Consider the following 14232-nt stretch of genomic DNA (forward strand, 5'->3'; position numbering starts at 1 on the left):
TATGAGCATGCGAGCAAAAGGGTTGCACACGTGACAATGACGTAAACGTTCCATGGTGCACAGAATACCGTGCACGGGCAACAAAAACAATGCAGAAAAAGTCAAAAGGAAAACACTACAAAATAATAGCGAGATAGATAGACAGAGAGAGACAGAGAGAGAGAGAGAGAGAAAGAGAGAGAGAGAGAGACAGAGAGAGAGAGAGAGAGAGAGAGAGAGAGAGAGAGAGAGAGAGAGAGAGAGAGAGAGAGAGAGAGAGAGAGAGAGAGAGAGAGAGGGAACAATTTTACATTTGCATGGTCAGGTAAGTCTAACAAATGAGCGTGAAAGAGAGAGAGAGAGAGAGAGAGAGAGAGAGAGAGAGAGAGAGAGAGAGACAGAGCGTAAAAGAGAGAGAGAGAGAGAGAGACAGAGCTTGAAAGAGAGAGAGACAGACAGAGAGACAGACAGAGAGACAGACAGACAGAGAGACAGACAGAGAGACAGAGAGAGAGAGAGAGAGAGAGAGAGAGAGAGAGAGAGAGAGAGAGAGAGAGAGAGAGAGAGACAGAGCTTGAAAGAGAGAGAGAGAGAGAGAGAGAGAGAGAGAGAGAGAGAGAGAGAGAGACAGAGCTTGAAAGACTTGAAAGATGCAAGCGAGTACATGCACTAGGAAAATAGCCTATATAGCCTACTGGTTACTCCAGACTGGTTACTATACTGGTTACTACTGCAGCTTTAGTTGAGTATCGACACACATACCCTGTGCATGTGCCAGAGCACGGCAATGCTCAGCAGCACCGGGTAAGGACTGCATATAGGTTAGAGCAGCGTTCAGACCATTGAAGGCTTCCTTGAATGATGATGGAGGATGCTCTACTGTTGTACGCACAGCAGTGACAGCACACTCTCCCTCGCCGTTACCACCTTCCAGTTGCTCGGCATCAGCTAGAGATTGGCCTAGGATCATGTCGACGAGGGCTTCAAGTGACGACGTACTGGTTGTCAGTAGCTTATCATCAATGTTGACAAAGTTCTGAAATGATATTCCACTCTGTACCAGATGTGCGTCTTGCGCCTGCTTCCATATTACGCACTCTGCTCCATCAAGTGTAGGGCCACTAGTGCTAGTTGCGGCACCAGATGCATGTTTCTGCTGCGTACGGGGAGTGGAATGGCGGAAGCCAGCGGCACGGAAGCCACGGACAATGGTGGCCGGCTTGAGGGAGTTCCATGAGCTACTCAGCCACTCCAGCGCCTGAAGCAAGTGCAAACTGAATGGTACACTAGACTCATGACATGCAAGGCATCGCTTCACTAGTAGATACCGGTAAGAGCTCTTGAGGTCAGTGATGATTCCAGAATACAATGGTTGATTTGTGTGCGAGGTCTTCAGTGGCACAAAGAATATTTTCACATTGCTCAGATTGTCAATATCGGGATAAGCTGAATACTTGTCCAGTACTAGAGCAATAGTCCTGCCAGAAGCTTTCATCTGATTATCCAGTTTCCTCACCCAAGTCTCGAACACTTCGCCTGTTATCCAAGCCAATCTGTTTGCTTGATATGTGACTGAGTTGTTCACGTCTCCTTCACAGCAATTTGGAAGATTACAATTGCCGACGATGAATAGAGGGAGCTTTTCCCCCACAGCGCTTGCACTGACTAGAACAACTAATCGTTCTCCAACCACATCTGCATTCTTCCGCCTTCCATCCAGAAATGCAGTTTCAGGAGTCATTCGCCACTCTACCCCAGTCTTGCATATGTTGAAAATATCATTCTTGTGAAACTCCTTCTCAATCTGTTCAATGGGTGTCTCCTTTTTTCCTCGAGATTTACACGCCGTAGCACTAGCAGCAGGACTCTCGTCAACACTCGCTTTTCCCGAGATACCGTACCGTTTCCTGAAGCGTTGAATCCAGCTTAAATCAAGCTTCTCTACGTCCTCGTCTTTGTACAGATCTATTCCACGCGACACCAGCGCTCGGAATATGTACTGAGCTTTTGCCTGTAGGTCAGGTCCGGAGAGGACTTTCTTTGGCGCTAGACTAGCTTCCTGCTGAAGCCATTCCAATACAATGGATTCCACTTCGCAGAATCTCGGTTGGCGAATGGAGAGTTTTGACTGGAAACCTTGAGCTGTTGATTTGGCTGAGGCATTTGCGATCCGCTCGCGATCCCTGATGAACCCTGCCAGCGTGCCGTGGGATATACCGTGCTTCTCCTCAACATCCTTGCGTTTGGCACCGGTGTCGAGATCCTGAAGGATGCCAAATTTCTCCGCAATACTGAATCGCTTTCTCTTCTGAGCCATGTTCGAACCCTCCACGTCGTTCACTAGTGGCAGTGCACTGGCAGTAGTGACACTATTCCCCAGTATTGCCTAGTATTGCCTACTGTAACTAACTAGTTACTTTATCTTGCTCGGTTGATAGCGTGAAGCAACAGCAGATGTCCACCACCAATGTCTGTCGTAGATCTACCAGGCTAATCCAGAAAACCATCAATAAAAAAGCTGCTGTTTGAAATAAAAATTTTAATGTGTTCGTACTTCGGAGAACAACAGACGTGCTAGCTCCATGCATTGGTAGATCTACGACTACTCTCTAGTGCCTGCGATCACGTGCGTAGGTCACCAGGACGTCACCTGGGTTTGAAAATGTGTGGCGCTAGCGCTAGCAACATTCAAACAATCATGATTGTAGACGTGTGTATGTAGCGTTCTCTCTCCGCGTAGGTTATTATTAATTTTTCGACCGGTAGTATAATGGAGGCAGGATTTTCATGTTTGAAAAGGGAGTCAGATATTTCCATGCCTGTTTATCAATAATTGATGTACACGCTTGTCAGCGCTCCAGCTAGTGGCTGCTCCAGCTAGTGGCTGCTCCAGCTAGTGGCTGCTCCGAATACACTACACAATACAATCATAGTATTTTCATTTCGTCCAGAAAACCAGTGGTCCCTTGCATTCAAAGTCACTGAATATAAATAATTCCTCTGGCATTAGTCAGACTGAGGACCTGCTGGTAACTAGTGGCCTAGCGGGGCGTTAAGGAGCAGAAAGAAGTATTCACTGTCTGAGCACCACTCTAGTTCAATGAGAATGTCAAGACCTTCTGTAAGTCGCTCGCTTTGCTTTGTATTTATAATTAATTTTTATTATTGTCAGGAGCTGTAGGAGCTGTACTCAACCAGTCTAGTCCCTATACTAAAGCAGTATGATTGTGTACATCATCATAATTATGTGTACATCACCATAATTATGTGTACATCATCATATGTGTACATCACCATAATATGTGTACATCATCAATATGTGTACATCATAGATGTACACATATTGTTGCGTTCCGAGAACGCACCTAAAACTCCAGTCTACTCTCGAGATCACTCAGATCGCAACTGACTGTATTTACAGGAACACGAAATGATAAATCCAGAAGACTCCGGAACATAACAGCAAGCTACATGCACGTACTATGTACAGGGCAGTTCAAATCGTTCGGGATTCATTGTACGCTAGATTGTTCACTTAGCTAACAAACCACAATACAATCGGAAGCACGCGGTTGACAGGATGCGTGCGTAAAACAATACAGATTGTATGTCAGTGGTTGCTGATTGCAAACCACAACATCAACATCTCCCTTTTTCTTGAGAGCAGAAACACAGCTACATAGAAGAGTGAGGAGGGACTAATGCACGACAGTAGAATAGAAGAGACTATCAATAGTCAGGATTGGGGGTAAGATTGTTACAAGATTGTTAGAAGTCAAGCCGAACGGTTGGTTGGCTTACGCGGCTGTACCGCCGCAGGGTTGGCTGGGGCCTCGGTTGGGCCCTGGTTGTTCCGCTCACCTTCGACCATCCTCGGCTCAGGTACACGTTCCTCCGGCTGAGGATTTTGGCGCGGCGTTGAGCTGGGCAGCATGGCCAGGTGGCTTCGATTCCTGCGGTAACGCGACAGGTCAGCCGTGACGACAATGTACGACCGATCAGACAGGCGATCAGCTACTACCGCCTCAGCCTTGAGGTCAGACACCCAGACAGACGTCCCTTGCTGTAGAATCGGGAGCTCTTGCGTGCGGTGAGCGGCATTGAATGTTGCACACTGTTGCTCTTAACTCTTGGCCTCCCACTGCTGAAGTGCTGGGAGATCGGACCAGCTCGGGGTTAGTGCTGTGTCGGGTACTGGGAGGTTCGCTCGCAGTCGGCGTCCAAAGAGTAGCTCTGCTGGAGAGAAGCCGTTTGCGAGAGGTGTTGAGCGGTACGCCAGCGGTACGCCAGCAAGGCGTCGTCCAGATGCTGGTTGGACTCGAGAAGACGCTTTACAGTTCTGACCGCCCGCTCAGCTTCACCGTTGCTCTGGGGAAAGCGGGGACTGCTGGTGCGGTGGCTGAACTTGCTTTTGGCAACAAACGCTTCGAACTCCACACTTGAAAACTGTGGCCCATTGTCTGAAACAACGGTTTGCGGAACGCCGTGGATGGCAAATACCGCAGACAATGCCTTGATGACCGCACTTGTCGTTGTGGACCGCAGCACCGGGGCGTGAAGGTAGCGGGAGAAATAATCCACTACGACGAGACGTTCCGCACCATTGTGCGTTAGGATGTCCACTCCTACCCTCTCCCATGGCAAGGAGGGGAAGTCGGTTGGCTGAAGCGGCTCAGGAGGCTTCTTCAAATCCACGCAGACACGAACAGATCCGTTCGGTTTGATGACTGAGACCATTGGCGCACACCAGTCGGTAGGTTTCTCCACGCGCTCAATGCCGCCTGCAGCCTCCATGCATTCCAGTTCACTGCGGACTTTGCCTCGGATTGGAATTGGGATGCGCCGGGCTGTGACGCAGTTGTACGGCTTAGCGCCATCCTTGAGGACGATCTCGACATGGTCCCCGAGCATGCAGCTGATCGTGGGTCGCACCTCCGTAGAACAGGCCTGTGGTCATTGGATAAGCCCCATGCGGCTCGACTGGTCACGGCTGAGGAGATTGACGGTGCCGCAGGCAATGATGACAATAGCCATGTCATAGCTGGCATCCTGCAGCTTGGCGGTGGTTGTGAACTGGCCCTGGATGGGGAGCGTCTTGCCTTCGGGGCCCACCAGGCGTGAAACGCATGGGTCAAGGGCTGGTGGCGATGGCAGGGCTTGGTAGCTATCCAGGGTCATGGTAGACAGATCTGCTCCTGTGTCGATCTTGAATGGGGTGCTGGTGCCACACATGTCCAGTGTGATCATCCATGGCTCAGACCTAGGCTGCCTGGAGCTGGAGGCAGCACTCGCAGAGTGACTCTGCTCTGTTGCTGCTCCCATGAAAATGGTGTCGACGTCGTTTGCATCCAGCAGGTTGTAACGGAACCTCAGCCATTCCGTTCCCCGGGACGCAGGACACAAAGGACAAGACTAGTTTGGTTTACATAATTATTATTGACATTATGGAAATGGAGACAACACTCAAAGGGACGACCAAGAAGACTGACAAAAGGACTCTCGACTACAACATCGCGCATGCTCATATCACACATGCACGCGACTAGACGAGACAGTTTGGGGAATGCCATCACACAGGAAAAAACACATCATTTCACAACAAGGTCGACAGTGTGAGCAGCGGTACTGGTGGCAGATCTGCATACTGTGGCGAAGTGGCCCAGCTTGCCACAAGTGCGGCACTTCTGTGATTGAGCAGGGCAGCGCATGCGGTCTGATTTATGATCAGTTGACAAGCCACACCGACGATACTTACAGACAGTTGAATCGCTAGAGTACCTTGCTTGGCTGGACGGAGACGGCTTAGATGGCCCTTGTTTGGCGGGAGGACGCCAGTCATGTGGTTGTCTGGGTGTGTAAGCAGCCGCTGCTAGGCTTATGGGTGCTTGTAGTGCCAGCTCTTTATTGACGGACTCGGTTTTCCGGGCAGAGGCAATAGCATCGGCGAGCGTCAAAGATGTGTGGTCCTTTAGTTGTAACTGCTTCGAGACGGCTCTGTCCGTCATATGCGCGACGAACCTGTCCCTGATCCTTTCGTCGGGCTTGTCAAAGGCACAATATTTAGCTGCAGTGGTTGCTGATTGCAAACCACAACACATATGATGATGTACACATACTCGCAGAGTGTACTACAGTGCTACTCAATGAAATACGATGAAGCAAGTCACTGGCACACCGGGTGCCATGCATCCCTAGACCTGCAAACACTGGGATATGGGCTAACTGTTAGCACAGGGCTCGCACTTGGTTCACAAGATTGGATTTCATTGAGCAGTACAATCGTCAAACGCGGCCGCGCTGTCCTTTTCTTCTTCTTTTTTTGGGTACAACAATGAGAAAAGCAAAACAAAGACAACTGTACAATTAACTCGAAAAATCAAGCACCATGCAAAATATTTATTAAATGTGCGATTCCGCCACTGCGAGTGTGGCGGAGTATTAATCTGAACCCATACTGGGTGGCCATGCCGATTGCGCGAGCCACGCAAACACAATACATATATGCATGATCGTAATGATGCAAATGAAAGTTGGCAGCGAATAAATGACATAACCACTGAGTATGGCTTGTTGTTCTTTTCAGATTGTAAACTTGAAATACGTTTTGTGTAGAGAAGAGGCTTCATGGCTGAAAACTCCCGCGGCTCAGATTACTTCACAACCAAATATTGCGACAGAGCCTTCGGCCATATTTCCAATTTATTGCATTCCTAACTCGTCACAACCACTCGCTCTCAGCCGAACCATACAGACACCAGCAAGGATACTTCCGTTGAGAGATAATATTTTTCCACGCCTCTAGACAGCTGTTTCGCTCCCTGCCGGAGCTCGTCAGTAGAGGATGATAATGATGATAATGGAGTGTAAAGGAATGATCATTCTTATACAGCAGAAATGGCGCAAGTGTGTGTTTTCCGCATAGAACAATGGCATATACAAGCTGCTAAAATGGTAAATGTGAGAACAGCGAGAAGAGCTATTGCGCTCGCTGTTCTCACTAGGAAAAATTGCGAGAACTTTAGACTTGCTTCCCTACTTTTTAACCACTGGTAATGTCTTGAATGTACCGTCACCCATACGTTAGTATTAGGATAGCCATACAGGTCACCGTTAGGCGCTGCATCTGCCGCTAGGATTTATCGGGTGTTAGCGGCCGTCGTGAGTTCCCTTCGGGAACGGACACGATAATTTGCTTTATATTATTTTTTTATACAGGTCAAAGTCTGACATGCGGCTTAGATTCCGAATGTCAAAAAAATCGAAATTTGGGTTTTAAAAATTTGAACTCTGATGGTGAGCCAATTAAATTATGGTGAAAAAAGGAGAAGGACACAATGTTACGAGTTATGACTTAACTGTCCACCAACGTTACCAGAATGTCTCAGTACTCCTTGTCAGTTTTGTGCCATTTTGTCGCACTCGCTGACTATAAGATCTGGTTACGTTGGTGGACAGTTAGTCATAACTCGTAACATTTTGTCCTTCTCCTCTCTTCACCATCATTTTTTTAAAGGGAGGGGAGTGTGACTTAGACTCCGGTACAGCTAACACACCGGAAAATACGATAATCGACTAACTCTGTCGAAGAATGTTTACATCCAAGCATTTGCACACATTCATGCGTTCTTAGGGTTACATGCTCGTGTGTGTGTGTGTGTGTGTGTGTGTGTGTGTGTGTGTGTGTGTGTGCGTGCATGTGTGTGCGTGCATGTGCGAGTGTTTGTGTGTGTGCGCACGAGCGTTTGTGTGTGTGTGTGTGTGTGTACGTTTGTGTGTGTGTGTGTGCGTGTGTGCACGTTTGTGTGTGTGGTGTGTGATGTTCCTTGTTGGCATTACAATTCAGAATGCATCCAGAAGCTATGTGAAGATCACCCGATGACGGCCACTAGGGATGCCAGGGTCGACCACCTGGTGTAGAGATGTAAGAATTCCGTTGAAAAGTCCCTTGTAAAGGTAACAATACCTCAAGAAAATTATAATCGTTATGCCATCCTTTTCAAGGTTATAATACAGTACGATCACGTCTAATAGTTGTGGACTCCTTCATTGGCCCCTCAGCAACAGTTTAAGGTCAAGTTTCAGCTGAAAGTTAGAACAGAGGCCGTGCGGCATATCTGTGTATAATGATCCTACCTGGCACAAAGTTGTTCAACCTCCCCTCCCCCCCCCCCCCCCCCCTGGAATATACCCAGTGAGTCCACTTACACTGTAAAAAAATAAAAAATAAACAGTCAAAGCAAGTTTATAATAATCCAAATTCCTGAATATCGCACTAGCCATCATTACATCTGCAAGAATCCCTGCATCCTGAACGTTGAATTACGGTGAAACATTCTACAGTATGCATTGAAGTATCTCATGTACTACATTGGGAAAGTGTGTGTTGCGTGTGAGATTGTGAGATAAAACCATGATGATGTTACCTGTCCATCTACTCAATGCAGAATGGAGATTTGGAAGTGTTTATCCTTCGCTGATGCTCATCAAACAATCATACTCCCCAGACAGAGCAAATTATTATTGGTCAATGCAAGAGAAATGGAGAAAGCTCAACTGAGATCGTTGAGGTAAGATACTTTGATATTATTAGGGTCTGCCGCAAAGGTTGTCATGTTGTCCCTGAAACAACATTGTTGACTTCACACTCTGACCCCTAATCCTCCTACCACTCCATCCACTCCCAAATGAAACGTTACGCGAAGTACAGTGGAAACTGCTTAGTGCATACACGGTGTAAGCTGTACTAGTGTGTAGGACGTACTTTCTGCAGTTGACGAAACATTGGCACACTTGATTGCAGCGCGGGTTTAGCATGTAAGACGTACTTTGGGTGCGACATACTTTTGGCAAGGTCGTATGAAAAGAGCGGCACGGTATGTCAGAAGTACCGAGTAGCGTGTACTTTTCGAGTCTGCTGAGCTTGATTGACTTCTGGCGTGTTGAGCTCATGAACTAGAGTTGTACACGCCACATCCGCTATCGATGACTGTCCTGGATCAGTGCGAGTGCTGACTTTGCTGCATGCACTCTGTGAACTCTACTGCCACACACATTGTGGACTCTAATGCCACACACATTGTGGACTCTACTGCCACACACATTGTGGACTCTAATGCATGATATAAATTAACCTGAGTCCCATCGGTTTTCCTCGTTTTCATCTAAAATATTTCCTTGGCTCACTAACTGAGTACACATTGCACACCCGCCATAAACAATATGGCGAAATGATCGTCGTGCAAGACTATTATGTTTTTGAAGTTAGCTTGTCCATCCGGTATCTGCTCTGGGACTTCAAACATGTACCGGCGAAACTCTTGCCGCCGGGTCAGAGCTGGGTCAGAGCTGGGTCAGAGCTGGGTCAGAGCTGGGTCAGAGCTGGGTCAGAGCTGGGTCAGTGCTGGGTCAGTGCTGGGTCAGAGCTGGGTCAGAGCTGGGTCGGAGCTGGGTCGGAGCTGGGTCGGAGCCGGGTCGGAGCCGGGTCGGAGCCGGGTCGGAGCCGGGTCGGAGCCGGGTCGGAGCCGGGTCGGAGCCGGGTCGGAGCCGGGTCGGAGCCGGGTCAGAGCCGGGTCAGAGCTGGGATGTTCAAGTGCGGCTACTGCATATAGATGTACATCAGGGGGGTGATGTAATTATTATGACTCCTTGATGTGCACGATTGTCCACGCGCCTGCATGCAGCCTGTCGGTGTGTCAGCCCTTACCAATATTGCAATAAGTACCGGACATGTATACTGCCAACCTGGTCACAAGTCAGGGCCGATGGAGCCGGTCCATGGTCGGACCAACTTTTGCGACAGCCACGGACTTCCTTTTTTTCTTCCTTCTTTTTTCTTTTTTTTCGGTTCGTGCACTGTCCATTTGTCTGTGCATGTACAACGAACATTGTAGGGCAAAGAGCTTCGTGTCATGTATTAGTTTGTGGTGCTATGTATCTGTGCCGTAGAACCTTGTATCTGTGCCGTAGAACCTTGTATCTGTGCCGTAGAACCTTTCCAGTATAAAAATCGTCTTCAAGATAACATGCTTTGTTTGTATGATGGTGTTGTATCTTAAGTATTTGTGTAATGTTGTTCTCTGCAGCCAAGTTTGAAGCACAGCCATAATTCTGCTTTGTCACACAGCCACCAGCTGCACAAGTAAGTGCTGTGCCACCGCCTTGGCTTCTTGTGTTGCCCTCTCTAGCATGAGAGGCTGCTGTGACAACACAGCTATGGTTTGACGTATGGCACGCAGTAGCAGTTGAGGCTGTTGTACCAACACAGCTATGGTTTGACGTATGGCATGCAGTAGCAGTAGATGCTGTTGTGCCAACACAGCTATGGTTTGACGTATGGCACGCAGTAGCAGTTGAGGCTGTTGTACCAACACAGCTATGGTTTGAAGTATGGCATGCAGTAGCAGTAAATGCTGTTGTGCCAACACAGCTATGGTTTGACGTATGGCATGCAGTAGCAGCAGATGCTGTTGTGACAACACAGCTATGGTTTGACGTATGGCATGCAGTAGCAGTAGATGCTGTTGTGACAACACAGCTATGGTTTGACGTATGGCATGCAGTAGCAGTTGAGGCTGTTGTACCAACACAGCTATGGTTTGAAGTATGGCATGCAGTAGCAGTAGATGCTGTTGTGCCAACACAGCTATGGTTTGACGTATGGCACGCAGTAGCAGCAGATGCTGTTGTGCCAACACAGCTATGGTTTGACGTATGGCACGCAGTAGCAGTAGATGCTGTTGTGACAACACAGCTATGGTTTGACGTATGGCATGCAGTAGCAGTAGATGCTGTTGTGACAACACAGCTATGGTTTGACGTATGGCATGCAGTAGCAGTTGATGCTGTTGTGCCAACACAGCTATGGTTTGACGTATGGCATGCAGTAGCAGTTGATGCTGTTGTACCAACACAGCTATGGTTTGACGTATGGCATGCAGTAGCAGTAGATGCTGTTGTGCCAACACAGCTATGGTTTGAAGTATGGCATGCAGTAGCAGTAGATGCTGTTCCAACACAGCTATGGTTTGACGTATGGCATGCAGTAGCAGTTGATGCTGTTGTGACAACACAGCTATGGTTTGACGTATGGCACGCAGTAGCAGTAGATGCTGTTGTGCCAACACGCCTATGGTTTGATGTTTGTTTGTTTGTTTCATGGTTCTTCGCCAGATACACAGGCATTTCTGCCTTCTCGCCAAACCGTACGGCTAAACTCTCAATAAATGACTACAGCCTGAAGTAGCAGGAGAAGCTGATGCACCAACACAGCTATGGTTTGTGGGGTCACCATGGCAACAGCAGAAGCTGTCACCATTCCTCCATCACCTGTACTGCCCATAGTTACAGTAGAGGCTATTTGAACGCCACCACTTGTACTCACTCATCGTCACTCACATGTCGTGAGCCTGAATTTTACTTTGTGGGTAGAAATTGGATGGGTCTTCATGCGCTCCATGAAAAGCTTTTGCATTGTCTTGTTTTCTGAGTATGGCACGTCCATGGCTTTACCTGAAATCCAGTAAGTTTGCATGTCTTATCAAGGAACCAAGGTGTTTTGATGACAAGTATGTGGAGACCCCCCTCCCCTAAATCTCTATGGGATCAGACTCTGGTCTATCTTCGTTTCCCATTTCAAGGGACCATTTTTTTTTCATGAATGCTTTCTCACAATGTTTGTGGTATTATCATCCATTTCTGCCACCTGTGAGAGCCCCTACTGCTCTACTTACTTCCAAGTATGATTTTTGGGCACGCGGAGGAACAACTTCGCGGCATAGGAACTTATGTGTGTTTTGGCTGCTTGTGAGCTGACTTTTCCTTTTCAAACTCAGTTGCATTTCTATGAACGGAGTGCATTGTGTGTGTGTATGTGTGTGTGTGTGTGCGCGCGTGTGCGCGCGCCGCGCGTGCGTGTGTGTGTGTGTGGGTGTCTGTGTGCGTGCGTGTGTGTGTGTGTGCGTGCACGTGCATGAACACATGTGTGTGTCACAAATTGGATTGCAGTGAGCAGACAGTCGTTGCCGGGTGTGTGCGGGTACTGAGTCCACTGTGGTATACTTGGAGTGTAGCTCACCAACTCCCTCAGTGTCGGTCAGCTAAACAAGCATTGTTCACAGCTTCACTTGTCTTCAGCTCAAGAAAGAGGGAGTGAAGTCAGCTGCAGTTTGGTTGTGAGAACTGGAGAGACTAGACAGTGACATGGCAGCAGCATGAGAGTCTTGATGTGTATTGGATTCAAAGGCTATACTTCAACCTACTACCGGTACTATTCTAATAGTACTGTTGTGCTGCTTTCGCCATATACAGGAGTATAGTGTGGCTGTGCTGCTTTCGCCATACAGGAGTATAGTGTGGCTGTGCTGCTTTCGCCATACAGGAGTATAGTGTGGCTGTGCTGCTTTCGCCATACAGGAGTATAGTGTGGCTGTGCTGCTTTCGCCATACAGGAGTATAGTGTGGCTGTGCTGCTTTGGCCATACAGGAGTATAGTGTGGCTGTGCTGCTTTGACCAGGTTTACAGAGATATCCCATGTTCTTGTGTTGCCTGTCACGGCCGACATTATTTGAAAGCCCGCACAACTCTGTACGGATATTTGGCAAATGTACTCTGCCGTTCCTGCTTTGTTGTTCTCGTTCAACGGAGTGAGCAGCAAGCCTGTACACTTTTTTTATTTTTTTACTGAATACCACAGAACCATCAGATGCTGCACAGCGGGGGCGGTGGCATATTGGATGGAAGTGGGGGCGGGGCAAAAGTAACTCCTCCGACCAAAGGTCTCGGAATCATCGTTACTCCTGTGCGTATTGTGTAAAGTACCATGCTCAGCGCATCGTTGAGCGCAGTGTGTTGTAGTCCTTCCCTGTATTTGTATTGGCTATGGTGCCCTACCCGTCTGGCCCCAGCAGTATGTAATGCGTAATTTTACGTGCAGAACTATCAAGTTGTGAAACGAAACGAAACGAAACGAAGTACACTCTCAACTATACTTAGCCGACCCATAACCTTGATAACTATCATAGTCTATACTATAGTAACCATGGTAGCTGTTACTAGCTCACAGTAGGTATTAAAAAGTTTAGATCTACCGGTACCATGGGTACGGCGGTAGTCTCTACAAAAGTACAATCATGCAGACTTGTGAGTCTATAGCTATGTGAGTCTGTGAGTGCAGTGCATGCCATGCGACTAAAACTGAAAGTATTTGACGCAGCTACTGAGCTAAGCCTGGAATAATGATCCGGAAAGCAGTAAGAACTGGGGACTAAGAACCTGGCCCGTTGCCAGGTTACTGCCTGGCGCTAGGGAACAGCGTTGCTACTGATACTTGATAGCACAGAGAACAGAGAAGTCCTGACCTTGACGGAGTCTTGACTGTCTTGAGCGTGGATCCGAGCGCGCTGCGCCACTCTGTCGCCAGGCAGAGACTCAGCTGAAGTGACTGAGCCAGGAAGCCTCCTACGCCTAGACTAGCCTAGACTAGCTAGACTAGCATGCATTTGCAGTGGTGTGATTTGCGCTTGTAGTTGTGTACTGGACGTTGGCAGTGCTGGTTTGCGGTGCAGGATGTGGTAATGCTAACACTGACACTGCTTGTCACGGCTCGTGAAGCTGGAAGTGGTGTTGTATGCTCGACTGACTTCTTTTTTATTCAGTACACTACACCATAGATGTAGTACACATTCTGCTTTTGCACAGCGATGTCTCATGAGATGAGACTCGGAAAGAACAACAGTTACCAGTGCGTGAAGAAGACTGAGTTTGAAACTGCACATATCCTGCTAGCTCGTTTCGTATTCCCAGCAGCATTCCACTGTCGTTGTACAGTAAAACTGCCATGATTCGTGAATGGTCTCGTTTGGAGAGCGAACGTAGTGCTGCAGGTTCTTCCCACTTGAAGTGTTCGAGCATGCAATGATACAGAGTCAGAGAGCGGTGCATTTACGGAGTTTCCCGTTCAGAAGACACAGGTGAGTGAACACATCTTAGTACTTGTTATGCTTGTCGTAACGTTCTAGATACTTATGTCTTATGACCATTGAAGGTGCCAAACCTACTCTCCTGGCTCTGCCGGTAAAGCCTGGTTCACACTTTGGCGATGTTACGATGTTCCGACTCCGACACCGACTCCGACACCGACACCGACTCCGACACCGACATGAAATCGCCAATCGAACGGGTCAGGCTGACAGCCTGCCTTTTCACTCTCACACCGGCGAGCCACTTACATGTACCGTAAAGTACCGCCAGAGCGC

The 14232-nt window shown here is 48.2% G+C and overlaps 1 protein-coding gene and 1 long non-coding RNA gene across 2 annotated transcripts; one reads left to right on the forward strand and one right to left on the reverse strand.

Moving 5' to 3' along the window:
- Window positions 1–706: 706 nt before the first annotated feature.
- LOC135810607 (tigger transposable element-derived protein 4-like) lies at window positions 707–2296 on the reverse strand. Its single transcript, XM_065324099.1, has one exon. It carries the CDS (start codon window positions 2294–2296, stop codon window positions 707–709), a length of 1590 nt encoding a protein of 529 aa, XP_065180171.1.
- Window positions 2297–2713: 417 nt separating this feature from the next.
- On the forward strand, window positions 2714–11846 carry LOC135810907 (uncharacterized). The gene is made up of 5 exons (XR_010552450.1): window positions 2714–3100; window positions 7823–7900; window positions 8424–8546; window positions 10062–10117; window positions 11149–11846. It is a non-coding gene; the product is annotated as an uncharacterized LOC135810907 (long non-coding RNA).
- The last annotated feature ends 2386 nt before the right edge of the window (window positions 11847–14232 follow it).

The sequence above is a fragment of the Sycon ciliatum genome, chromosome 2 (genome assembly GCF_964019385.1).
Source record: "Sycon ciliatum chromosome 2, ocSycCili1.1, whole genome shotgun sequence".
In the NCBI taxonomy this organism is placed as follows: domain Eukaryota; kingdom Metazoa; phylum Porifera; class Calcarea; order Leucosolenida; family Sycettidae; genus Sycon; species Sycon ciliatum.